Source organism: Canis lupus, chromosome 22, assembly GCF_048164855.1.
Source record: "Canis lupus baileyi chromosome 22, mCanLup2.hap1, whole genome shotgun sequence".
Classification (NCBI taxonomy): Eukaryota; Metazoa; Chordata; class Mammalia; order Carnivora; family Canidae; genus Canis; species Canis lupus.
This window is the reverse complement of record NC_132859.1, coordinates 24,157,176-24,184,522: the sequence shown is the minus strand read 5'-3', so window position 1 is coordinate 24,184,522 and position 27,347 is coordinate 24,157,176. Positions and strand designations below refer to the sequence as shown.

General features: G+C 40.6%; 1 protein-coding gene and 1 pseudogene across 21 annotated transcripts in view; both read left to right on the top strand.

Moving 5' to 3' along the window:
• The window catches only part of NEK11 (NIMA related kinase 11), a 261,482-nt gene that overhangs the window by 178,800 nt on the left and 55,335 nt on the right, over positions 1-27,347 (top strand). For 20 of the 21 annotated variants that reach the window (XM_072792785.1, XM_072792789.1, XM_072792787.1 and 17 more), the window contains one exon: positions 7,841-7,901. In XM_072792785.1, the coding sequence (XP_072648886.1) occupies positions 7,841-7,901 (61 nt within the window). Of the gene's footprint in view, positions 1-7,840; positions 7,902-8,019; positions 8,474-27,347 lie in introns of those variants that run through there. The other variant, XM_072792795.1, reaches the window with a different exon arrangement.
• Positions 22,874-23,128, top strand: LOC140614035 (NADH dehydrogenase [ubiquinone] 1 alpha subcomplex subunit 3 pseudogene; annotated as a pseudogene).

Here is a 27,347-nt window from a genome sequence, read left to right as displayed (position 1 = left end):
TAATTTTATCTTTGGATAAGTGAATCAATCAAAAGAAACGGCACTGCGATAGGGTTAACTAAAGTGGTGATGGAAACGTAATTTAGACAGATGCTCAGAGGACCTCTGAGCAGGTGACAGAACGTGGAGATCTGAAGGATGAGGAAGGCAGTCACTTGAATATATATGTGAGGCCAACGCATTCTCAGCCAATGAGAAGGGCCCCAAGGTGCAAAAGATCCTGGTGCATTTGAAGAGAAGAGAGCAATGTGGCTGAAGCAAGGTGCACAGAAGAGCAAGTGGAAAGAGGCGAGATTAGAAAGATCAAAAGGAACTGGATCACACTAGACGTGGCAAGCCATGACTGGATTTCATTCTATCTACAGGGCTCTGGGTTGTATTCCATGCACAGCAACAAAGTGTGGCTTTTATAAGGGAAATGGATTAAAGCAATGCCACAGTGGAAGCAGAGAAGTAAGGAGGCAAGAGATGATTGATGGTGGCTTGAGCTAGGGTAACTGTTGGATTTTTACTTGTTTACTTTTAATGTGTGGCTCTTTTTTAATAGAAAAGAAGGGCCTTGGTACTGGTTTCCCAGTTTGGCTTCTGTGATCCTACAAGCCACCTGATGGTAGACAGCTTGCATTGCAGGAGAAATAATGAAGGAGGTCACTGCTGAAAGGCTAGTCTGGGATACAGCAGAACACAAGATCATCCCTCCCAGCCTCTGTTCATGTGCTCTCTTCCCTCCCATCTATGAAAATGGATGGTCTGTCCCCAAATGGTGGGCTAAGTAAGGCTGCTGCATCTGTCTCCCTCATCTTTGTATACATTGGTACGTAACTAGCATTCAGTAAATGTTTCCTGAATGGAATACAACTGAGTAATCAAGTGACAGTTTTGTGTGTGTATGAACTAAATCTTTCACCATGACTAGCTCTACGATGAGGAGATAATCTGAATTATTTAATCAGATAGAACTTGTTGATAATTAAATCAATCGATGCAGTATGATTTTTACAGGCCTGAAAAGATACCATCTGATTTTCTCCTTTGATGTGCTTGCTTTCTGGTGCCTAAACTTTTGCTATTAGAAATTCATTCCACTGATATGAGGTTATATACCTTATCAAAACACAAATACCCTGAAATAACACATGAGCCTTATCAATCACCTTGGGCTTTCATGGCTCTACTCTTTTTCTTGAGAGAAAGAAAATTTTCATGAGAGGAAGATGAAACAAAATATAAAGGAGCTCATTGTGGAGAGAATGCCCTCCTTGGGATGGGTGGGAACCTGAAGAAAAGAGTGAGAACAGTGAAAAGAGGATGGTTTCTAAATGTTCACATTCTTTGGTTCAATGATTCTACTAACCTAAAGAAATCATATTACACATGAGTCCGAGATTGATGTCCAAAGATAGTCACTGCAGAATTATTTACAACAAAAAAGTGGAAGCGTCCCAGATGTCCAATGATGAGGGCACAGATAAAGAAATGTGATATGGCTATATAGCACAGGATTATGCTGCTATTAAAATTATATTTATGAAGCATTCTTAATAGCATGGGATGAAAGTCCAAGCAAAAATGCATGGGTGTCTGTGTATTCTATGTGTACCATACATCTATGGTATAATTTCAAATATCTGAAAGATAGAGCCATGTAGAAAAGACTAATTAGATATGTGTGTGTGTGTTGTGTTATATCAATAGTGACTGGTTTCTTTGGTAATATTTATTTTCTTTTGATAATTTTCTATTATTTTCCAGAATAAAAAATAAATATGAATTATTAGAGGACATATTATTTTTTATTAACTCTATATAAACATTGTTTAAAAGGAGAGGTTGCTTCAGATACCATAACTTTGCCTGTGGCCGCCAGGCAGGTGTCACTAGGTCTCACGTACGTTACAGATTCAACTGACCTTTTCAAAACAGCTACCTTATCCCCCTTAGGAGCAATTTTGAATTCATTAGCCAAATTACTGCATCTGTTTCTGGAAAAAATCTGGGTGTTTGACCAAACTTGAATCTGTGGGACAGTTTTCCAGAACTAAATCTTACCAGATGTTCCTCATGCCTTGAAGACCTGTTCCTGTTATGGAGGAATTGGTTATGGGGGAAGGAGGCTTAAAGAGCTTCTGAATTCATCAGCAAAAGAACAATTATGTTATCTTCACAACATTTGAAATTCGGCTCCCTGGCACTTGGCTGAAAGGAGTGCAGACTGGTAGCACTGCAATTTAGCTTCTATCTGGATGTGGTTGCTCTCTTAGTTCACTTAGCTCTGGCAGAGATCAATTTAAATTGTGAAACAGAGAGGAAATGCACAGGTTCCAATCAACAGAATAATCCCCACATTGTACCAGCCATAATATGCTCCTGAAAGATGTTTTCCATGATTGAACTCCTTGCTAAAGTGCAAACATGGTGCAAAGTACTGGGAAACATCTTTAGAAAGACATGGTATTCATTTCCATTTTTCTTCCTTTCTCCTGGGGGTGGGTATATTTCTACTGGGGTCCTTTATGTTCAATTAAATAATTGCTGGAACACAAGGAATGAGTTTATTGCTAAATGAAGTTGCAACACAGTGAGACAAGCTCTTTAACTCCTTTTCTAAATTATTTAATGTAAAAATAAAGGAGAACCTGATCTTTATAATGAATTGTCTCTTTTTCAAAAGACAAAGTTTCATTTAAATGTTAAAAAGTAACAGTTGGATTTTATTTAATTCTGTGGCTTATTAATCATTAGTGTCATTTATTTTGATCACCAAATTGATCCAAATTTAACCAGTAGAAAAAAATATGTATCTGGGGATATAGTTATATGTAGATCAACTAGTCTCAATCAGGGGAGATTTTTTTACCCTTGGGAGACATTTGGCAGTACCTGGTGACGTTTTTGGTTTCTACTTCCTAGGGTTGAGGGAGGGATGATGGGAGTGTCTTATTGGCATCTAGTGAGTTGAAGCCAAGAATGCTGCTAAGCATCCTGTAATATACTAGTAGAATTACCTGGCCCAGAACTTCAGTGGCACTAAGGTGGAAAACCTCGGCGTGTATAAATAGATGGGGGAATGGGCATGAAAACATCAAGGTTGACATCAAGGTGAAGGATATATGGGATTTTTGAACTGCTTTTGCAACTTTCCTGTGAGTCTGACATTTCAAATGTTTAAAAAGTGTTCAGTGGGTACGGTTGGAGTTTTGGTCTTAATGCCCTCATCTGCAGTGTAGAGACAGAAAGTGACTTGTCCTTTGTTGGGGATGTAAGTTGAGCTTAGTCATTGTCCATGACTTCTGAGGCCACGGTCTTTAGGGCAAGTAGGGAAGTTGGCAGAGGTCTCAAGTTCCTACGTGGCCCATGACTGTTGCTTACTCCACTAAGGGAATGCACAAGCCTCTTTTGGAAGCCATATTTATTTTTATTTTTATTTTTATTTTATTTTATTTAAATTTTATTTTTAAAGATTTTATTTATTCATTCATGAGAGACACACACACACACACAGAGAGGCAGAGACACAGGCAGAGGGAGAAGCAGGCTCCATGCAGGGAGCCTGACATGGGACTCGATCCCAGGACTCCAGGACCACACCCTGGGCCAAAGGCAGGCACCAAACTGCTGAGCCACCCAGGGATTTCCCCCTGGAAGCCATATTTAGACAGAGAACTGATGTTTTACTCAAAGTTCTCTTAGGACCTGGAGTTCGAAGCCATTGATGAAGAACTCCTCTGCTGCATCTTGTCCCCAGGCTGCATTATACTATATATATCTCTCAGCAAAGAATTGTTTTTGAGTCTCTTTCATGAGATTATACCCTGGTTCCTCCAGTAATATTGTGAAACTCTGCTTGGGTTTGGAGGCCTGCCTTCTACTATAAGTATGTGTACACTAGTGACTAAGAAGAATTCAGGCTCTGGAGAATACCACGTGTTCTACCTCTTACTAGCTGCATGAACCTAGTCACATTATGGAATCTACCTGTGCCTCAGTTTTCTTAACTGTTAAATAGGGAGAAAAATAGCACCACTTAGTTGCATTTAAATGAATTAATACATGTAAGGTGGTGGAACAACAGCACATATTAAGATCTCAGTAAAAGTTAGTATTTGTTTATCCATCCATCTAGTCATTCATTCATTCATTCATTCAATTGGATTAGAATTATTTCCCACAGACTTCTATAGGGTTCCCTATCCTCTATGTTAGAAAGATATAACTGGTATGTCTAAGCCATCCAGATACCTTCTACACCCTGATTTGGGTCCTTGCTGTTTCGTTGCTTGACTCAACTCAAATACTTATTGCAAATGTCTATATTCTGTGGCAGATACAGTGATAGGGACTTTTTAATCTTTTATATCTCCGTCCCTTTCCCATCCCATCCTGTTCTACCCTGTTCTATCTCTTCCATCCATTGGGTATTTCCAACAAAGTCATACCCTCCACAAAAGGCTTTTTATTATTTCATTTGTTTTTTATAAGAGCCCTGTGTGGGATAGGGGACGACATTATTCTCCTCATTTTACAGTGAAGGAAAATGATGTTGGGAAAGGTTAACCAATTTGACCAAGGCCACAGAATTAAGAAGTAGTGTGTTCTTTCCTCTACTTCACCAGGAAGGAGGTACTTTGAGTGGGGAGAACCATACTGTACAACTAGGGGTAGACTGTGATCTAAAGAGTCAATGCCATTGTTCTGTTTCTGGAAGAGACCTGCACAGGTGAGCATTTAGCATTCGTCAGGCTCCTGGGTCCATGCTGGGTGCTGGAGACCTAAAAATTGTAAAATACTTAGCCATCTTAGTTTAGTGTCTCAGTTATCTTTTACTGTGTAACAAAATGCTCCAAAACTTAATGGCTTAAAACAATGACTTATTGTCTCTCGTGACTCTAGGTAGGTTGCCTGGGCTCACTAGACAGTTCTTCTGTTCCATGTATATTGTTTATACATGTGGCTGCCTTTATATATGTTTATACATGTGGCTGCCTTTTGCTGGGAGCTCAGCTTGGGGGTCCCAGGTGGCCTCACATGTATGTCAGACAGTTGATGCTGGCTGTTGGTTGGGGGCCTCTGTTTCCCTTCACAAGGCCTCTCATGCTGCAGGACATCTCACCATAATATATCACCACTGGGAGAGCCTGGAATTCTTTACATTGTTGCTGGCTTCCAAGAGAGTAATAATGGAAGCTACATGGCCTCCTAAGGCCTAATAATAAAAGTCACAGAACATCACTTCTGCCACATTTTGAGGCCCAGAGCAAGTCAGGGCCAGCTTAAGAGATGGGAAGAGAGAGTCTAAGTTTGATATGAGGAATGGTCTAGGAACAAAGGAATGGGAAGGTTTGCTGTCGCTATATTGGAAAACAATCCACACAGTCATGTCCATCTAACTCTTTGCTGGAAGAACCAGGTTTTAGAGCTAGAAGGTCCCTTAACCATCATCCAATTCAATCCCTTAGTTTCACAGATACAGAAACTAAGGCCTGGAAAGTCAAACCACTTGGCCCAGGCCAGGACACTTAGTAGAGGAGCAAGGCTTACAACCTAAGCTTGCCAAGTTGGTGTCATCACCTGTGTATGCCAATGTGTGCTTTGCTTTTCCTCCAACAGAGGATGTCTCTGCTGGGTTCCTCTCTGTCAAAGCTGTCCTGCTAAGTTTGGAGACCACAAAGGTACAGAAGAAGGAAAGGATTTGTTTTTCCCTCTTCTAAATCTCCCTGCCTCCCCATACCTGGGCTGGATACCAGGGTCTTCAGTTAATGCTTTGGCCTCATTGACCAGCATTAACCAGCCATAACCTTCTTCATCATTGCCTCTTTTATACATCGGAACATGAAATGATGCTGGGTTTCACCACATGCATAAAAAGTGGCTGCTCAAACCCCCACCGGATGTTATATTATGAAACAACACATTTATGTAATGTTTTAGAGTAGTCTATTATACCACAATGCATTTTTCTAAAATTCACAATTACTTCAATATGAAATGTGTTGCTTGTTTTGAAATGGAGCAGGTGAGCCACAAACTATTGATTTCCCTCAGTATAGCCACAAACCTGAAAATAATTAAATGGTTCCATTTTCCCAGGTCATTATGATGCTATTGTGGATATTTTCAGTCTCTTGGATTCAGGACAGATATTTCTTTTGTAGTAAAGACAATATTTGTTGCCAAATACAGTTCTGGGATTCCCTCAGCTCTCAAGAGGGTACCTGACTCTTACTGAGGGTTAAGGTAAATAAGAAGTGCAGTTCTTAGATTTATGACCCCTAGAAGACCATACATTTCCAAAGAAAAGCTGGTAGAGACATTCCCTACAAAAATAATATTTACTTGATTTTTGATGTATGTATGTATGTATGGATGGATGGATGGATTACGGATTGAATAAAACCCTTTCCCCATTCTAAGTAGCATTTGCTATTTTGTAAATTAAATAACATTTGTTTATTATAGAAAACTTAGAAAAGATGTAAGCACACAAAGGAGAAAATAAAGAGCATCCATAATCTTACCTTATACCACCATCAACATTTTCAGTGTCTCTTCTTCCCATCAGAGAGATGGAGGAATAGATCTATAGATTGATAGAGATGGAGAGAGTGAGATATAGGCAAACATATTGAGATATTTTTCTTTTAAAAAAATTGGATTATACAATACTAAGATAAAAAGTTTTTGCACAGTGAAAGAAACCATCAACAAAACAAAAAAGCAACCTGCCAAATGGGAGGAGATCTTTGCAAATGACATATCCAATAAGGGATTAATAGCCAAAATATATAAAGAAATTATACAACTCAACACCAAAAAAATAATAATCCAATTTTTAAAAAATGGGCAGAGAACCTGAATAGACAGTTTTTCAAAACAGATATACAAATGGCCAACATAAAAAGATACTCAAAATCATGGATCACCAGAGAAATGCAAATCAAAACCACAATGAGATATTACTTTATACCTGTCAGAACAGCTATAAAGTAAAAAAACACAAGAAATAACAAATATTGGTGAGGATATGGAGAAGAAAGAGTCCTCATGCGCCGCTGGTGGGAATGCAAATTGGTACAACCACTGTGGAAAAAGGTATGGAGTTTCCTCAAAAAAAAAAATAAATGAATAAATAAAACTACCATAAGATTCAGTAATTCCACTCCTGGGTATTTACCCGAAGAAAACAAAAACATTGAAAAGATATATATGCACCCTTATGTTTATTGCAACATTACTTACAATAGCCAAGATATTGAAGCAGCCCAAGTATCCATCGATAGATGAATAGATAAAGATGTGGTAATATATATAATAGAATATTACTCAGCCATCAAAAGGAATGAAATCTTGCCATTTGCAACAACATGGATGGCTCTGGTGGATATCATGCTAAGTGAGAAAAAGACAAAGTCAGAAAAAGACAAATACCACATGATTTCACTCATATGTATAATTTAAGAAAGAAAACAAATGAACAAATGAAGAAAAAAGAGATTAAAAAAAAAACTCTTAAATACAGAGAATACACTGGTAATTGCCAGAAGGGAGGTGAGTGGGAGGATGGGTGAAATAGGTGAAGGATATTAAGTGTACACTCATATTGATGAGCACTGAGTCATGTATGAACTGTTGGGCCGCTATAGTGTACACTTGAGACTAATGTAACACTGTATGTTAATTATACTTCAACTGCAAACAATTTTTTAATGGGATTGTACTGTCAAAAAATTTTGAAACCAGTTTTTTTTTTGTTTTATTTTGCCTAAATGTGGCAAGAACATTTTTCTATGTCAATAAATATTGTTCTGTCATACACAGAAGTAAATCTCTCTTGTTTTGACAGGACAGCGATATCGAAGCACTGGTCAGGTGTTTGGAAAATGTCCTGGGTTGCACCTCTCTAGGTAAGTTGTTTCAAATTCCAAAATGTAGTGGTATCTGCTGATGCTAACAGAATATCTGAGAAGAAAGCTTCGAAGGAATCTAACAGATATTTCAGTCCAGCCTCTTCACTTTATACAGGAGGAAACAGACGCACAGAAGTTGAAAGTCTGGCCCAGGGCCAGGCAACTCGAATTTTATTACTGTAAGTGACCGTCACTCTCCAAGGATGAAATAGTTGAAATTCAGTGGTCCGTTGTGACCAAATGGTGGCCTGGCAGTGCATAGTAATAGGCTTTTCAGGTTCCCCAGAAAAGGAAACTCCTACCTCACTCTTCCTGTAGGAAGATTGTATTCAGTCAAGCTGCAAAGACCATCACTCTGAAGGTCGGGCAGTCACTGGAAGCGATTTGGTCTGAAAAACAAAGCTAAAATTTCTTTAGCATTGTCATTCTCAATACATGGAATTGCTGTGCTTCAAGGATAAGACCCTATGTCTTAGTTTTTCCTTCTTTCTCTTTAATCTGAAGAGCCCAACTGTGGAAACTTCTAGCAATCGATGATAAATTGTCACACCTGACATGGGTAGAAAAGCAGAGGCTGTACCTACAGGTCCTGAGTGAAACGATCTGAGATTTTTTTTCTTTGAAATTTGATTGTGGAAGGGGGGGTGCACCTGGGTGGCTCAGTGGTCGAGCATCTGCCTTTGGCTCAGGTCATGATCTCGGGGTCCCAGGATCAAGTCCTGAATCGGGCTCCCCACGGGGAGCCTGCTTCTCCCTCTGCCTATGTCTCTGCCTCTCTCTCTGTGTCTCTCCTGAATAAATAAATAAATAAATAAATAAATAAATAAATAAATAAATCTTAAAAAAAGAGAAATTTTTGGGTTTTTAAATTTTTTAATTTCATGACCAAAAGCAATCTCCTCAAAGGGAATGACAGGAATGAAGGTCAAGTGTTGAGGTACGCAAACATTCACCACTATTTTATTAGGAGCTTTATGCATTTTGTACATTATTCCACATCTCTGTGTGTGGTGCCTCAGTCATAAACAAACATAGCTCCTGGACTTTTTCCTCCTGATCATCACCCTGTGATCTGTTCAGGTGTACATCAGTAACACTGGGTACATTTAACTCCCAGGTATTGATTTGAAGACCAGGAGGGGGGCAGCCCGGGTGGCTCAGTGGTTTAGCGCCACCTTCAGCCCAGGGTGTGATCCTGGAGACCAGGGATGGAGTCCCACGTTGGGCTCCCTGCATGGAGCCTGCTTCTCCCTCTGCCTGTGTGTCTGCCTCTCTCTCTCTCTCTCTCTCTCTTTCTCTGTCTTTCATGAATAAATAAATAAAATCTTAAAAAAAAATGACCAGGAGGGCTTTCCTTTGGCCAAGTCACTTTTCTTCTCTGGACCTTGGATTAGATCAGTAAGTTTGAAACTGAGTTCCTGGGGCCTCCAGGAAAGGACAAGGCTCTGAGTAGCTGGGGAACAAAGTCCGCATCTGCACTGCTCATCTGTGTTTCTCCAGAGTCTGACACAGTGTCTGGTGCAGAGGAGGCCCTTAGCAGATATTTTACAGTATGTTTGAAACAAATGAGATGCACACCCTGCTCCTTTACCAGCTTCAACCAAAAATAGTTTCACTCTTCTCTGTTTTAGAAATTAGACTTATACATCAGGTTGTGTCTTGAAAAAGATAGGTCCCACTGCAAAAAAAAGAAATTAACACTGAATTGAATAGATGATATCTAGATTCCCTTTTAGACTGTATGCTTTTATAAAAATAAGCAATAGAATCACGGAATAAAAAATGCATTTATCTCTGCCTGGAGCTCCCCTCAAGTGTTTCCTTTTCTCAAAGGAAACAAAGCTGGTATCAACTTACAGGACAAAGGGAATGGGGGAAATGGGGGCAGCTGAGAGCTGTTCACTCATTTGGGAAGTTTGGAAGCAGATGGATGTGTGGTGAGCAATTTAGAAAACGGACAAGATGAAAGCTACATGCCTAAGATGTGTGCAGGAAAAGAGAGCGGCTAAGGGGCAGGCTACAAGACTTTGAGATGATGGGGAGCGTGCTTTTGAAATACCTGTCTGGGAAAGTACTCACAGTGGGACCCTCATCACAGATGAGAATATTATTACTTTCAGAACCCCGGACTTCCATCATTACTAGACTCTATGAAGAAATCTCCTCGTGCAGTTTTATAAGTGTGAACTGCTCAGGTAGCTAGTACCTGTTGTGCCCTAACTACATTTTGGGGGAGTTTCACAGATACAGTAATCACTGTGGTGTTAATATATGTCAGAATGTTAACAGGATTCAAGAGACAATTTAAACTAAAATGTATCAGAGTATAAGCCTGGTCATGTAGAAATGAAACCTTTGCGAATTGAGGCTTTACTCACATTCAGCATCAACCTATGCATTTTGGAAATGTCCAGTTGCCTCCTGAGCATGTCAATATGTTAAGTATTCATGAGAGACTCCTAACTCTGGGAAACATACAAGGGGTAGTGGAAGGGGAGGTGGGCGGGGGGATCGGGTGACTCGGTGATGGGCACTGAGGGGCGCACTTGACGGAATGAGCACTGGGTGTTATACTATTATGTTGGCAAATCGAACTCCAAAAAATATATATACATAAAAAAATAAAGGAAAACCAGACCTGTCTTAAAAAAATGTTAAGTATTCTCCACAAATATGTTAAAGAGCTTCTCCCAACCCTCAACAAGAGAGGAAAAACAGCAGGTGGAAATGTCCTTTCTGGTTATTTAGACCATGCAGATTTTAACTTTGCTGCCCTGAAAACGTTGTGTGCAGTGGTTTGACCCCAACCCAACCCCAGATTTAGTCTTCTTTCTATTTGAAACAGAGGGAATGATATTTTCCCTGCCTGTGTCAATGGAGAGTAGAGAGAATGAATGAGTTAGCATTTGTGTAGCTTCAGGAGATCCTGAATTTGAAGGTATCCTTCTGAATTTCAAGTTCAGTATATGAGTTTCCTGTATACATGAAGGTCATTTAAAAACCTTTAGATCAGTAGTTCTCTCACTTGAACATGCATCAGAATCTCTTAGAGCACTTGTAAAAATGCAGGTCTGGTGCGTGGCCAACAATTTGTATTTCTAATAAGTTCCCAAGGAATGCTGATGTTCCAAGTCCAGACCACATTTTGGGAACCATAGCTTTAAAGTCCTTGAGCCCTGAAATTCTTATTGTGCACCCCACACCAACTTATAGTCCAAAGTATTGCTAAAGTATAAAATAAAAATTTTATTTCTTAATATTATAGAGAATTTGCCAATAAGCTAAACTGAAAATAGCTCCTTTCTAAATTTTTTTCCTCCTTTATGTGATGCAGTCTGTGTGCTGGACTATTTGGCACTGTATATAGGGTTACTGAGCTTCCTTGGAAGCAATCTTGTATTTTTGCCTCATCCTCAGCATCTGCATCAGACATTTAGGGAGGTCTGGTGGATTCAAGGCACTGCATGAGGATTCTGATGTTGAGACCTATTTGAAATGGTCCCAGCCACCAGATCGGGTCCTGGACAAACCAGGGCACAGTTTTGTAATGATACCAGAAGGCACCCACTAGATGCTTCTTTCACACATAGAGGACCTGTTGTCCCAAATGGAGGCACCTCATTTCTGAAGCCCTGAATCCCCCCTGAAATTTCCCATGGACTATAAGACACAAGGCCAGTCATGAACAGGATGTTGAGTGATCCCAGGTGGAATTAAGAAAGGGAAGGAGAGAAGAAATAAAAAAGAGAGCAGGAAAGATCAGAAATGAGGGCCTGGGGGAGACAGCCAAGAATGTCGGCCATTTCACCAAGGGCAGATACTTTAAAACCTGAAATTTCCATGGTTTAAATGTGTATCCTTTCTCCCCCTTCCTCATTCCTTTCTTCCCTCCAAATGTTTATAAAGCACTTAAAATAAGCCAGATATCACAGAGGATGAGGAAAACAATGTCCCTGTCCTAATGAGCTCTCAACATAGAGAGGCTGATATTTACCAGGCACTGTGATGAGGACAACATATACTGTGAACAAGGAAGGTGGAAGACAAGGGTCCACTATGGGGTTGCAGCCTGGAGAAGACTTCACAGAGGGCAAGGTTTGTAATTTCTTGTGTCAGTGAGGACAGTACGAGATCTTCTTTTTTTTTTTTTTAAGATGTACTTATTTATTTTAGAGCAAGAGGTAGAAAGAGACTGCAAATGGGGAGTGAGGCAGAGGGAGAGAGAGAATCCCAAGCAGACTCTGCACTGAGCACAGAGCCCAACTCCGGGCTTGATCCCAGGACCCTGAGATCATGACTTGAGTTGAAATCAAGAGCCAGCCACTTAACCAACTGAGCCACTCAGGCACCCCAGGGCAGTACAATATCTTTTTCACTGTAGTATTCTCAGAGTCTAACATATAGCCTGGCACACAGTATTTTTTCAATTATATTTGATGAATGACTAGAAAGATGAATAGAGTTGCCAAGTGGTTAGAGGGGGAACTATTCTCTAGAAAGCATCAAACAACATGAAAGCTCAGAGGTACTAAACAACTGGGTATATTCATGGAACTATCCAGAGGTTTGGTATTACTGGAAGAAGGTGTGAAGAAGGGATCCATAAACCTGGCTATGTAGGGCCAAACCCATGGATAATCTTGTATGCCAGGTTAAGGAGCTTGAATTTTATCCTGTGGATTAGTCTACCACTGTTTTTTTTTTTTTTTTTTTTTCCTACCACTAGTTTTTAAGCATGGTCAGAAAAGGTTACCTTTAACATATCATAAGGAAATTGCTTTGAAAGGAGTGACTTGAGATGGGGAACTGGTCATGGGCTCTCATTATACAGACAATAGATGGTGTTACTATAGTAACTGTTTAGGCCCATAACTACTCAGTAAGACCAGAAGATGACCTCTCATTTTCTTTTCTTCGAACTTAGAAAGGAAAATTCTGTCTCCATATTTCTTGGTAACCAGATTATGAATTAAGGCAACATATGAAATTTAACATTTTTAAATGTTTATGAAATTGGATGTTTTTCTAGAGAAGGAAGTCATCAGCAGAATGATATAAGTCCTTGGTAAACTATACTTATAAAAAGACTTATTTTGTAGATCCAAACTGGATGTAGTCACAGAAGCAATTAGAATACAGCAGATGCTTCAAAACCGCTCTGCCTGTTAAAATCCCCATCGTGCGTTGAGTTGTCTGATCCATTCGGCTTTTTGAAAATTGTTACCCCTCAATTCTTCCACTGAATCTTGGTAATAACCATTTAATCTCCACTAAACAGTGTAACTGATAGAGACCATCAGGGCCTCTGAATCCTTTAGAATCTTCTTTTGCTTAAGCTCTTCAAACTCTAAGCTGTTAATTGTAAGGTTGACTGGCAGCCATTTAACCTTGCACTATTGTGCTTCTCACCTTGAAAGAAATGAATTTCTCATGCTAATTAGAATGATTTCAACCTAGTGTTTTATCTTTCATTACTGACACACTGAAATCATGACATTTGAGGAGAGGAGGGATTATTTTGGGTCATAAACGACTTGGATCATTTTGATGTGGATGCACAATGCACAGTATCTGTTTGCCATTATACCTTCTGTTTATGTACTAGGGAAATTTAATAGTTTCTGTAAGTTCTTTAAAACTTAAAAGGATGCAACAGATTCCAAATTAATGGCAATTTATAGAGAACCTACTTGTGTCTGCTACCATGCCAGACACATTCATTTGGCAGATGTGTGGTGATGGGATGGGGGTAGGGAAAGGGCTTTGTAATATAGATAAACCCCTAAAACTGTAGTATTATTCATTGTTAGTAGTGTACTCTTAGGGAAGAACATTCTGTATATTACTACTATCTAGGAAAAAAGTGTCAGTGATGAGTTTATTTAAGAGAGAAACTCAGCAATTGTGCATTCATTTGTTACTCACACACTAGAATATCACCAAGTTAATATATTTTGGTTTGTAAATACCTTAGGCACTTCCTTGGTATAATCTGAAAGTGGCCCCTATACACAGGCAGGCAAGGAGAGGCTGAAGAAAGAAATAGGCTGCTCCAGATCGGTAAGGTGGTAGGTTGAATAAGTAAGGAAACTACTAACATATGAGGCTTATCTTGGGTGGCTGTAAGATGATTAGATCTCTGCAGCCACCTGCCAAATCTAAGAAATTGATATAGAGGCCCTAGCTGGGTTTAGTATACCAGCCATCCAAATGGTCTCAATATCACAGCATTATCTCAAGGCTGTGTCCTTGGAGCAGCCTCTGGGAGCAGGAAACGCAAGTGGGATATACATTCCAATGACAGGGGAAGGGATGAGGAGCCTCTGATTGCTGGGGTCCAGCTCACTGGTCAATTGGCAGTCGGGCAACAGTGTACTTTGTAGAGGAATGGTTTTAGGCCACAGTGATATCTTAGGCTTGCATCTTGCCATTAAAGACCTATGATTTCAGAGGAGAACTAAGCCAAGGGCCTAAATAACTATACAACTAAAGAGTAAGGATCCAGAAAATGGAGAGATCGCTTTTAGTTAGGGGAATAGGAGTCCTCAAGAAAGCTTCAAGGAGAAGGAACTGAGATCATTCCTGACAGACATAAGGATAGATTTGACCGTGAAGAGGTGAAGGCCCTGCAGGTGGAAGGAATAGGGTAAGAAGGAACATAGAAATAGGAACAGGTAGTAGCAGACAGGCTTTGCTCAGAAATGGTGAGTGGTTGGTTCCCTTTGGTATTTGCCTGAGTCATCTCACTTGTTAATATAACATGAACTACCTATATAGTTAATTTTTATTATTTTTCTTAAACAAATAAGGTCGCCTTTTCTTTATAAAGGTGTTTACTAGGATCTTTGATATCTAATACCCTTTTGTGTAAAGGGAAATATTCACTACTACTTGCACTTGATTTAATGTTCAATGTAGTAAGCTATATAATTATAAATATAGTATGGATCCCTTTTCTATCTTGTTTTATAGATTCCAGCTTTCTTTTGGTTTGTTTTAAAGAGACTCTTATATATGGACTCCTAAATTTTCTTCTAGGATTATTATTGTCTTATTTTCATAGTTTTTATGCCAGGGGAATTATTCTTCTCTATTTAATTTAAATTCCCTTTTTGTCATATCACAACTCCTGGATATTGTCTGCTTCTGATTCGATTTTGCTCTACTGATCTTGCTGCTTAATCTTCTGTCAATACTAGAGTATTTTTAATTACACTGCCTTTATGGAATGTTTTAATGTCTGATAGGACAATTATCTTCCAATTTTCTAATTTTTTCAAAATATTCTTATCCTCTGACATTTCTTCTCCCGTGTGGGTTTTAAGATCATTGATCCATTTCTAAAAGATACCTTTTTCCCCCCTACTACTAAGTTCTAAAGCAACCATGCAGCAACAGTGATTTCAAACTGGTTTTAAGGTAAATGCAGAGATAGTCTTCATATATTCATATATTCATTTCTTCTCCTAACGCTTCACCAAAGTCAGTGCCTATATTGCATATATATGACTGCATAATAAAGTATTCAAACACTTATTAGCTGAAAACAGCAATAATAGTTTACTATTTTCATGGTTTCTGTGGGTCATGAATTTAAAAGTAGCTGTTGCTCAGGGTCTCATGAGGTTGTAGTCAGACATCATCAGGACCACAGTCATCTGAAGGATGACTCACTCATACAACAGCAGGTTGGTGGAGGGCCTCAGTCCCCTTCACATGGGCCTCTTCCCATGGCAGCTTGGAAATCCTCAAGGCCACTAATGCTGGACATTGAGCATTATTGCTAGACTGGCTACCATTGCCACCTTGGGAACCTGGCTATGGCTCCCACTCCGGCCCTAGGCCTACCTGGATGGATTCCATGTGATCTCTGCCCCTTCTCATTACCAACTCTGATATACAGTCTGGGGAGGATGTGTCTCATTGGCAGAGGCTGATCATGTGTCTACACAATGTGCCTACAATAAGGGAGGCTAGGAAAGTAGTGAGTATCCAGTATTTTTAGCTTCTTTAGTGGGAGCCAGACTCTGTCTCACAAAGTAGAAGATTCTTCTAATAAAGGAAGAAGAAAGTGAGGCCAAACATAATAATAAATATCTACTGTAGTAATGAACTTTCTTGTTCTGAGAGATGTGGAGGGAGAGATGGCCCTTACAATGTTTTGTGGGAACATCTCTTTTGGCTTTCACAGAAGTAGATGATGATTCAAGAGAATCCTTTTTAAATTTATCTTCTGTGTTGCTGACTGTAGAGGGAGCCATTTGCTTCAGACAGCAATTGTCAGGGTCGACACTAATAAAAGGTGAGAACTTGTCCTGAATAGAGGGCCATGGCTGTGCCAGCTGGGGTGAACTCCATTGAATGAGTGCCTGCTTGCAGAACTAAGACACTTGATCCTGGCTCTGCTTAGCTGAGTGCTCAGTTGGGACCCCAGTTCCACACCATTCACCTGACAAGAGGTGGTAGAGACACAGACCCTCTGTCATCCACCTCAGCCCCAGAAGCAGCTCGGTAATGCTCTCAGGTATGTCTGATTGCATGTGGCACAGATGGCCATTGCTGTGCTTTCCTGGGTCAGGTGGCTGCTCCTGGGGCCAAGTAAAAGACCAAATTAACTTGGCCATTTGAACTTTAGAGACTACTTGTTCTGAAAGGGACAATATTGAGTGGTTCTTTCTGGCAGTAATTATATACTTTTTTAAAAAAAGATTTTATTTAGTTATTAGAGAGAGAGAGAGAGAGGGAGCATAGCCACATGAGCAGGGGGGAGGGGCAGAGGGAGAGGGAGAAGCAGGCTCCCCGCTGAGCAGGGAGCCTGACATAAGGCTCCATCCCAGGACCCCAAGATCATGACCTGAGCTGAAGGCAGAAACTTAACTGACTGAGCCACCTGGGCACCAATTAATTTTTGAGGCCACTTCTGTCTGGGTCAGTAAAGGTGTGTAAAGGCAGAGGGAGTTTCATTTCTAGTTTTCTAGTTCATTTAGAACTACTATCAGGCTATTGATGTGAAAAGTTGAAAATGTGAGTAAGGCTGCATTTAACTACAAATCAATTACTGTGAGCATTTCCTGGCACAAAACTGTGGTAGGATACAAAAAGGAATATGATTCACATTTCATATTTTCAAGGAATTTCCAGGTAATTACGGGGTATGAATATCTCTAGACCAAATGACTAGAATTGCAGGCAGGAAGTAATGAACAGCAACGAAGATGAGTGGGCAGCATCAAAATCTCCAGCTCGCTGGGCCCTACCTTGGAGATGCTGCTTCAGAACCTTTGAGGTAGGTCTTGAGAGTCTGCATTTTAAACAAATTCCCAGGTGATCCTGATGCTGCTGGTCCAGTCTGGTCTGGTCTGCTGGTCTCAATGTACTTTGAGATCCATTGGGCTAGGAAATCAGGGAAGAGAGTGCTCTCACTTCCAGCTGTGGCTTTTTAAAGAAAATGATGATTTTTGACAAATTTTGATCAATTGAATCAAGTTTTTAATAAAGGTGCCTCATTCAATTTTAACATATTTATAACCCCACTGAAGAGAGTGGTATTTACGACCCAGAAAAAGACTTTGTTTCAACGTTTAGGTTACACTAACCTGAAAGAACAAAATATTTTTGACCCAGTAAGTCTTTGTCTAGAAACTTATTTTAAAGAGATAGAGTTGGGTGTAAGGATAAATATACAAAGGTTTTCATGGCAGTGTCGCTTACAATAGTGAAAAATTAAAATCAAGATAAATGCCTAGAAATGGGGACTAGTATATCTTCTAGAACAAAGAAGTTCTTTACAGTTTATTAAAATGTTGATGTAGTCACATATTCACTGGCATGAAGGGTGTTATAAAGTAACAAAGTGTACAAAGCTGTAGTTGATACACACACATACATATGCGTGTGTGTGTGTGTGTGTGTGTGTATTTGGAAACACTACAGTGTTAGTAATGGTTCTCTTATTCTCTTAAGCAGCTTTTCCCTTCTGTGTTTTCTAATTTGTCTGCAATAAACACGGACGACTTATGTGATTCTTTTCTACTAAAAGAACAGGGAAGCACTGATGCATTTACCTTAAGTATTTTAGTCAGTCTTGAATCAGCCCAACTTGCCATCACAAAAAAGCAGATTTTATTTCTAAAGCTAGGATTCTCTATATTGGCAACTTAGCATAATAAAACTCCCCAAATACTGGCTTCTGGCTCCATGGGGTAAGCACAACTGAAGAAGTTGGAATCTGGCTTCCACAAATCTCTTCTCAACCTGTATCCGCATTTAATTGGTTATTTTAAAAACCCAGACACTATTTTTTTCCTTCCTTTTTTTCTTTTCTTTCTTTTTTTCTTTCTTTCTTTTTTGTACTGATAGGTTCTATTCTTAGAGGCCTCTTCTGGTACATTCAAAAGGAAATGAGCATTTGCAAACCCCTGAACTCCTGTTGTTTTTAATCTTCCATATCGTTCAGCTGAATATTTGTTGTGTGAAACAACCATGTAGTAAAAATAGAAAGTTTATTTCCCATCTTCTGGTATTTATTATCTCCCCTATGAGTAGCAGGTTTTCTTTCCCAAGCTGACCCACTTTTTCCCAACTAATTTAATTTTGGTGGAGACAGTGGGGTGCTATTGGGAAGTTGTCCTGTGCAAGGCACTATGGTGGGTGCTGTGGGGTCAAGGGAGGCAGTGGAAATTCATCTTGGGTCTCTCTACCAACAACAGAGCACCTTTCTGTGTATCACTGCATTTGAGCCTTACTGAAGCTTTGTGCACAGGTTTTTTTGCCCAGATGAGGAAGCTGAGTCACAGAAGTTTTGTAACGTAGCAAACATCAGAGGCAGGACTCTATGGCAGCTCACAGTGCTCATCTAAGTGTGCCCCAGCTTCCTTACGACTGCGAGCCTCTGGAGGTTGTTGTATCCTGGGCCATCTCCTTTCCTCCTGACTACTTTCTTCACCAGCCTCCTCAGGGCACTTGGCTTGGGCACAGCTGCTGCTGCATGGTTGGCAACAACTTCTCTAGGTGGTGGCTTCCATCCTGTGCCTGTGGAATAGTACTCTGAAAGAATTGCTCAAGGGGAGGGCTAAAGGGTTACATCGGTATTTTTATTATCACTTTTGTTTAATGCTCAACTTGTTCATGTCACTAAGACAATCACCTCATACCCCACTTCTCCCCAAACCCAGTACCCATGTGTCATGGCGAGAGTTCTTCAGGAAGCAGCCTCTGACATGAAGTCGGGTGGGCAGGATGCTTATTTGGGAGTGCCCTCAGGAGAGTCCTGAGGACAGGAGGGGAAGGAAGTAGGGTGAGGCAGAGGGAGGACAGTGCAGTGATGCTGTCCTGACAATCCTGGCCCAAACTCATGGGGAGTTCTGGACTTAACAGAATTGTCTGCATGAGCCAAAATGGCCAAGCTTTCTACCTCTACTATGGTCAGTCATTAAATGTGGGCCACATGAGAAGGGTATGCTCTTGGGCAAGGCAGCCTTCTATGGCTGAGGCAGGTCCAGAAGGGGCCACAGCTGGAGGCTGGCTGTGTACAGTGCTCCGGGCAGCTGGGGAATAGCTCCTTTCTTGAAATCGTTGGTGGTGTTAAGGTAACATAGTGAAGACAGAGCAGCCTGCTTCGCAGATTCTTAGGCAATTTAATCGACATCCTGAGACCCACTGTCGTCACAAGAGAAGCTCAAGGAAAAATGTTCACAAAGATGGGGGTCAGATAAGCCTCTGAGCAGAGTAGGATGGCCTTCACATGCCCTACTCATTCGTGGCCCTTCATAATAAGCCCTGAACCATCATCTGGAGAGGTAGAGAGATGAGATGACAGATGTAATGTTTTCCCCAAATTTCAACCTTTGGAGGAGGGGTTTTGTTTGATAATTTCCTGATTTCTCAAAATCAGCTCTTGAAAGTCCTTATCTGGATGTGTCACTTCTGTGAGGGATTAGAAAGATCACACATTTGGCAGTCAGGAAGCCATGGTTCTAGTCCTGACTCAGCCTCTTTTCTTATAGCTCTGTGACCTCAAGCAAGCCTCACAACCTCTCTTGGCCTCAGTTTCCCCATCCGTAAGATGAAATAATTTTGGCATGAAGAGGTCTATAGTCACTTCCAACCCAGAATCATGAAGTTTCTCTATCATTGAGGCCAGGAGTTGATAAACTACATACAACTCACAGGCAAAATCTGGCCCAATACCTGTTTTTATAAATAAGGTTTCACTAGAACACAGCCATGCCTATTTATTTACCTCTTGCTTATGGCTGTTTTCATGCTACAACAGCAGAGTTGAGTAGTTGCAACAGAGATTGTTTGGCCTGCAAGTCTAAAATATTTACCACTTGACTTTTGACAGAAGAAGTTTGTCAGCCCATTGGCAAATCTTCCATCAGGTGCCATTCTAAAGAGCAGGAACAATATGGTTCATGAGGACATGCCTTTGCAATAACTTGGGCCAAGAAGGGTAACTGTGTTTCTGGAGTATTCCTGAGGCACTTGCAGGACAGGTGAGAGTAAAAGAGTAGGAGAGAAACATTCTGTATGTACTATGCACCAAGGGCAGTGTCTGCAAGGATTCCTGAGTAAGCAATGTCCCAGGTGCTTAAGGGGGATCTTGTTTGCCAAAATATCCAGCCCTGCAGTCCCTGCATCAGCAGTTTATTACCCACGTGGCAGGATATTTAGCAGGGAGGGCAAATGCAGGTTTTTGTTTTACCATCAAGGTCATTTGTCTAGGCACTGAGCTGGGAGGAGTAAATAAGTAAAGTAAACATGTAAAGGGAAATTTTGGAGGAAATGAGAAAAGAATCTCTCTCTGCTGGTGAAATGTCATCAAGCTGTCACTCCTTCAGGGAAAATAGCTCTGCTGGTAAGAGACCATAGAAGTAGGAGGAATCCCAGCAATATTAACTATTACGAACTGTGCTCTGCACTCTCACGAAACACAGCTTCTAGTTGCTTACTTACTCTCTCATCATATCTTCTTGTGTTCATCTCACTGTCAAAACATTCCCAGGGGGTAGAATCAAGTGTTATAATCCTCATCATCCTGTATTTCAGGTGGGGAATGACTTCAGGATGATTGTGCCTGATGTCTTATGGTGCCTGGAGAATTTATTGTTGGTCCCAACCATTTGCCTCTTAATATTTGATCCTTTTGGTTGCTTTGCATTGTTGTTGTTGTTAGTATTGGTGTTGCCTTCCCGAGGAAATACCACCTCACAAGAGGTCCAGGGAGATGTCTTATACTAGATCATAGAAGGCTCTGATTGAGAGAAGGCCCTCAGTCTAGTGAAACCACTTAAATATAAAGTGAGCAAACTGAGGCTCAGGAAAGTGGCCTGAGAGCCATGTAGCTGGTGAGAATGGAACTAGAACAATAACTGTGGTCCTCTAACTTGACGGCTAGTACATTTTTCCACAGACCCTCAATACCCCTCTTTGTAGCATAGTGTCTTATGTATATGTACAAAGTGACACCCTGGTGATTATCTAGACAGATATCCTGTCTTCCCCAGTGGATTGCAAGCTATTTCTGGGTTAAGGATCATGGCTAGGCTACTATTTAAATTACCTTTAACTCCTACCTTTGCGCATCTAAAGTATAATCCGTCCCTTAAGGAACTATAAGAAAATGAGCAAATTAAACCCAAAGCAAGCAGAAGGGAGGAAATAATAAAGACTAGAGTGGAAATAAATGAAATTAAGACTAGAAGACCCATAGAGAACACCAACAAGATCAAAAATTCCTTAAAAGATAAACAATTAATAAATCTTTAGCCAATAATGTCCAAAAAAATAAGAAAGAAGACTCAAATTCATGAATCAGAAATGAAAAGGGAGACATTACTACTACTCTTAAGGAAATGAAATAGATTTTAAGGGGCATAGTATGAACAACAAACTGCGAACAAATTAGGTAACTTACAGGAAATGGACAAATTTCTAGAAAAACACATTACCAAAACTGAGTCAAGAGCAAGAACTCTGAATAGGCCTTTAACAAGTAGATCAAAGTAGTAAACTAAAAACTTCCAGTAGAGAAAAGCCCAGGCCTAGAAGGCTTCACTGGTGAATTATGCCAAATATTCAAAGTATTAATTCCAATTCTTCACAAACTCTTCCAAAAAATGGAATATGAGAGGACACTTACCAACTTATTTTTTGAGGCCATTCTTTGATACCAAAACCAGACTATATCACAAGATGTCACACAAATAAAAAGGATGAGCCGATATCCATCATGAATATATGTGCAAGAATCATCAACAAAATGCTACTAAAATGAACCCAGCAACATCTAAAAAAGGGATTATACTTGAGGATCAAGTGGGATTTACCCAAAGAATATGAGGTCATTTAACATCAGAAAATCAATTAATGAAATACAATATATTAAGAGAATAAAGGACGAAAGTGATATAATTATCTCAATAGATGCAGAAAATGCATTTGACAAAATCCAACATCCTTTCCTGACCCCCCCCCCCAAAAAAAAACAAAAAAAAACAAACACTCAACAAAGAATAGAGAGGAACGTCCTAAACCTGATGAAGGAAATCTCTGAACACACCTACAGCTAATTCATACCTAATGGTGTAAGAACGAATGTTTTCCCCCCGAAGATCAGGAACATGACAAAGACTTCATTCACCTCTTTCATTTAGCACTCTGCTAGAGGTTCTAGCCAGGAAAATTAGTCAAGGGGAAGAAATAAAAGGCATCCAGATTGGAAAAAAAGAAATAAAACTATCTCTATTTGTAGATAACATCCTCTTGTACATAGAAAATCCACTAAAAACTATTAGCACTAATAAACAAGTGAAGCAAGATTGCAGGATACAAGATCAATACACTAAAACCAGTTATATTTCTATACACTAGCAATGAACATTTCAAAGATGAAATTAAGAAAACAATTCCACCTATGATAGCATCAAGAATAAAATACTTAGATGTAGGACACCACCGTGACCAAAATGGCCAGAAGACTCACTGCCTTCCTCAAGGATGCCTGGGCCAAGGAGCTGTTGCTGGTTGCGTCCTTCACCGTCAGAGGCCTCACTAGAATTCTGCCCACCCTCAGCCCTTTCACCAAATACACCACCATGACCAACCAGGTCAAGCCCTACAACTATCCAGTACCCCTCTGAGATTATGGGAATGTATCCAATGTGCCTAGCCACTACTAGGACCCCCATGGCCCAAGCTTGGAGTAGCTGAAAAAGTTGTGAGCACCTCCAGTGACCTAGAGGCCCCCTCTTCTGTGGCCAATAAAATGTGAAAAATCGACCCTCCCCCCACAAAAAAGAATAAAATACTGAGGTAGAAATTTAATATGATACATGTCTTATGCTGAGATGAACTTTAGAGGTACAAAGATGAACAGAGTATAAAATATTTACAAATTACACATCAGATAAAAGTTTAATATCTATATTACACTTTACAACTTAACATGGAAATACAAACAACTCAATTTAAAAATGGACCAAGGACTTAAATAGATATTTTTTTCAAAGAAGATATATAAATGACCAATAACCACATGAAAAGTCTTTAGGGAAATGCAAATTAAAGCCACCACGAGATACCACTCACATCCACTAGGATGGCTATAATTTAAAAACCAGAAAATAACAGTGTTGGTAAAGATGTGGAGAGCCCTCACACACTAATAGTGGGAAGGTAAATGGTGTAGCTGCTGTGGAAAACGGTTTGGTGGCTCCTCAATCAGCTATATATGGAATTACCATATGACCCAGCAATTCTACTCCTAGATATATTCTCAAAAGGACAGAAAATGGGTACTCAGATACTTGTATGCCAATGTTTATTGCGGCAGTACTCGTAAAACTCAAAAGATGGAAACAACTCCAGTGTCCATCAACAGATAAATGGATAAACATGATGTGATATATACATACAACGAATATTATTTACCCGCAGAAAGGAAGTGTTGATACATGCCACGCATTGCTGAACCTTGAAAATAAGTGAAATAAGCCAGATACAAAAGGTCACGTAAGCTGTGGTTTCATTTATATAAGGTACCTAGAACGGTAAAATTCACAGACACAGAAAGTGATTAGAGGTTTGTAGGGACTTAGGGGAGAAGTGGGGGAATTATTGTTTAATGATCATAGGGTTTCTGTTTGGAGTGATGCAGAAGTTTTGGAAATATGTAGCGGGGATAGTTGCCCATGGTGCATGTACTTAATGCCATTGAATTGTACACTGAAAAATGGCTTAAGAAGTAAAAAAAATAAGGTGAACAGGACAAATCTCTGCAATCAGGAAGCTTACTAACTAGTTGGGAAAGCGTTAGGGGAGTAGAGGAATAGATTTATCCCTGTGATTCCGAGTGTTAGAAAGCACAACTGGCAGATAGCACCTCGGCCAACACCTAGCACAGTGACTGCCGTAGAGTGGATATGCATTCTGGGAAGTTTCAAGTAGGGTAGCCAGCATCTAGGACCGTGGAATAAGACAAGGCCTGGTTTCGAGTGCAGCTACATACTGTGTCAGTTGTATGAACATGGGTAAGTTACTGTCTCAAAGCTCAACGCCTAGTTCACAGGACCCTCACATGACATGATACAGGTAAGATGCTTAGCACCGGGCACCTGGCGCTTGTCTACTAAAAAAAGGGTTAGCCTTTATTGTTGCTGTTGTTGTTGTTAATGATGAATTGGGATGAATTTGTATAGGAATAAAGTTTTTAAAAGACTATAAGCCTAAGTACTGAAATATAAGTCCCACATCTGAGATAAGAAGGTACAGGAACCTAGGGCAGAAAGCTGGGGTGAGCCGTGGAAGGATGGGATCAAGGAAAGGAGGATGGCAGAGAGCTGACCATGACAGGGCCCAGAGGAGAGGGCAAGAGAATGTGAGAGAGATAGACCCCAGGCTCCATGACAGGAGGAAAGAGTGTGGCTGGTTCAAAAGGAGACTCAACAGAACTGCCAAGTGGCATCTGTCTGCAGTTGTGTTTCCCTAGTGCCACAGGTCCTCCTTGTCCCAGGGAAGGCCGTGTTGGGGATGCAGGAAAGGAAGCAAGAGCTCAGATTGTTCCATGTTACATTTCCTGTCACCACCTTCTTTTCAAAATGTCTGGATGCTGTGTTTTGATGCTGACCTGTGGTTTGAGCTGTGAGCACAGTGGTATTCTCCAAGGGCATGACCATAGTCACTCTCCCTTTATTCTAATGGGATCACAGTCCCCTTCTAAGGAACACACAGCCCACACAGTGAGTGGGTAGGAGAAAGCAGGACATGGTTGCCATTGGATCCCCTGCTCTTCTCTGGTTTGAGACCAAAGTCAGAGCCACTGAACACGTGCCACAGGGCTTTTCACAGAGATGCACCCGAGTCAGGTATCTTCAGAACTCACCACTAATGTAATAGACTAGTCAGAGAGTTTTTTGTTTTTTGAAAAATCTACCTTGGCTATCCCTTGCATGTACACATACCCACTTTTTAAAAATCACCATAGGTATAAGCTGTGTTTGATGACTGGTTGGTGCACGTTCTTCTGTCTTAGAAACTGAAAGGAGAAGAGTGCTGTCTAAGCAATGCTTCATGTCAGATCCACTGTTCTTTAGAAAAAAGATGGAAGTGTAGCAAAAGTGAGGGGCAGACTTACTCATGGGAAGGTACCACTTCCAACTCCTGCCTGAAGGCTCCTTGGGAAGGGAGATGGTATATAGTTCTCCTGGGAAATTTGTGAATCCATAAATGCACCTAATATTATGTGTCTTACACATACATACTACTTCCAAGTCTATGGATATTTTGTTGAAATTAATAAAGAGAATATTAATTTGAGAAAATCAACATGGATTCATCTATTTTTTACATCTGAAAAAGCAGAGATCTAGAACCAGAGCTTCATGGGCCTGCAACCAGAGCAGTTGCATGGTGTCCCAGGCTCAGAAAGAGGCCTTGAACCTGGAGTTCAATAAAATTCTTAATAATTTTATTTTTGAATTTGTGTTTTATGAGTGAAGTCTGATGGGACAATGGGACCTATGCTAGGGACTTGATACCTCACTTATACGCAGCCTCCAGCCACCTCCCTGAGAAGGGTTCCCTACCATCCTTTCCCTAACTACCCGGCTCCTACCACCCTCCATTCCCTATGAGGCCATATGCACAGTAGGGGAGGATCAGGGTCGGGTGGGGCCCTTGAGCCCCTGCAAAGGTCTTCAGCCTCCTTGAGAGTATCTATCCCAGTTCCTGAGGGAGAATATTAAGTGCCCAATAAAAAAACACCATGACAGTCCAGAGAAACAGAAGAAAGAAATCAATTTTTCTCTTGTTTTTGAACAGGGGGCCTTGCACTGTCATTCAGTTCTGGGCCTCACAAATTATGTTGCTGGCCAGTCTAGAGCCTTATCAAAATGTGGCCCCAGGACCAACAGCATTGATATCAGTTGGAAGCTTCTTAGAAATGCAGAATCCAGGTCCTACCCACACATACCAAGATAGAATTTACATTTTAACAGGAGCTCTGGGCGATTCATATTAAAGTTTGAGAAGCAGCGGTCTAGAACACACTCTGGGATTCAGTGACCCTGGGATTCATTGAATAAGGTGAAGTCTGTGCTTCTAGCCCAGTCGTTTTCATCATGATTGCTAAATGTGTTGTCCTTTTCTTTGACATAAAGCAACTGCTATTCATGGTGAAAGGTGGGATGGAGAGGAAAAAGCCTGGCCAAGAAGAAAAACTAAAAAAGGAATTGGTCTGAGCACCAAGCTTTGCCAGCCCCGGTGCTTGAAATGTTGTTTGCCTTGCTCTCTACTCTTGGGTTCACGGCTTAGCATCTTTCCCATCAGTGCTGAGAGCCCTACTGAGGGGAAGAGTGGCCACATTAAAATAAACTGCAACTCTTCTGGAAATTTCTTTGACCTTTATTTGCATGAGTCTTCAGGACTTGCCAGCTCTCTGGAAGAGAAGGGAAAGCAGCACCTTCTTTTCAGTCTTGGCAGAACTGGTTTTTGAGCTTGCGTTTTACTTGGCATGGTGTGGTTATTGTTTTAGTAACTTCAGGATCTAGGAAAGATGATTATAAAAAGCAACCGACAAGAACATGAAATGACCCCCCCCCCCCCCCATGCATCTCTCCTCCTCACAGAAGCCTTCCTTGGGGAGAAGCAGCTGTCTGGCCAGAGCTGGTGGGAGGGAAAAGCTGAAATAAAGCTTCCGTCTGATGCCAGGGAAGGCTGAGGCAGGTCTGGCCTCAGGATGTGGAAGGGGGGTAATCTCCAGGAGGGAGCAAAAGGAGAGCAATCAGTCACTGGCACTTGTGTCTTAACGTGGGGGTGTAACTGGTGATGTACCAGGAAGAGCAGGTTGTTAATTTAACTATTTGTGAATGTGCCCTTTATAGAATTCGTACCTGTTGATCTGATAATTCTGCATCTAGGGATAGAGGCTGAGAGGAGATCTGA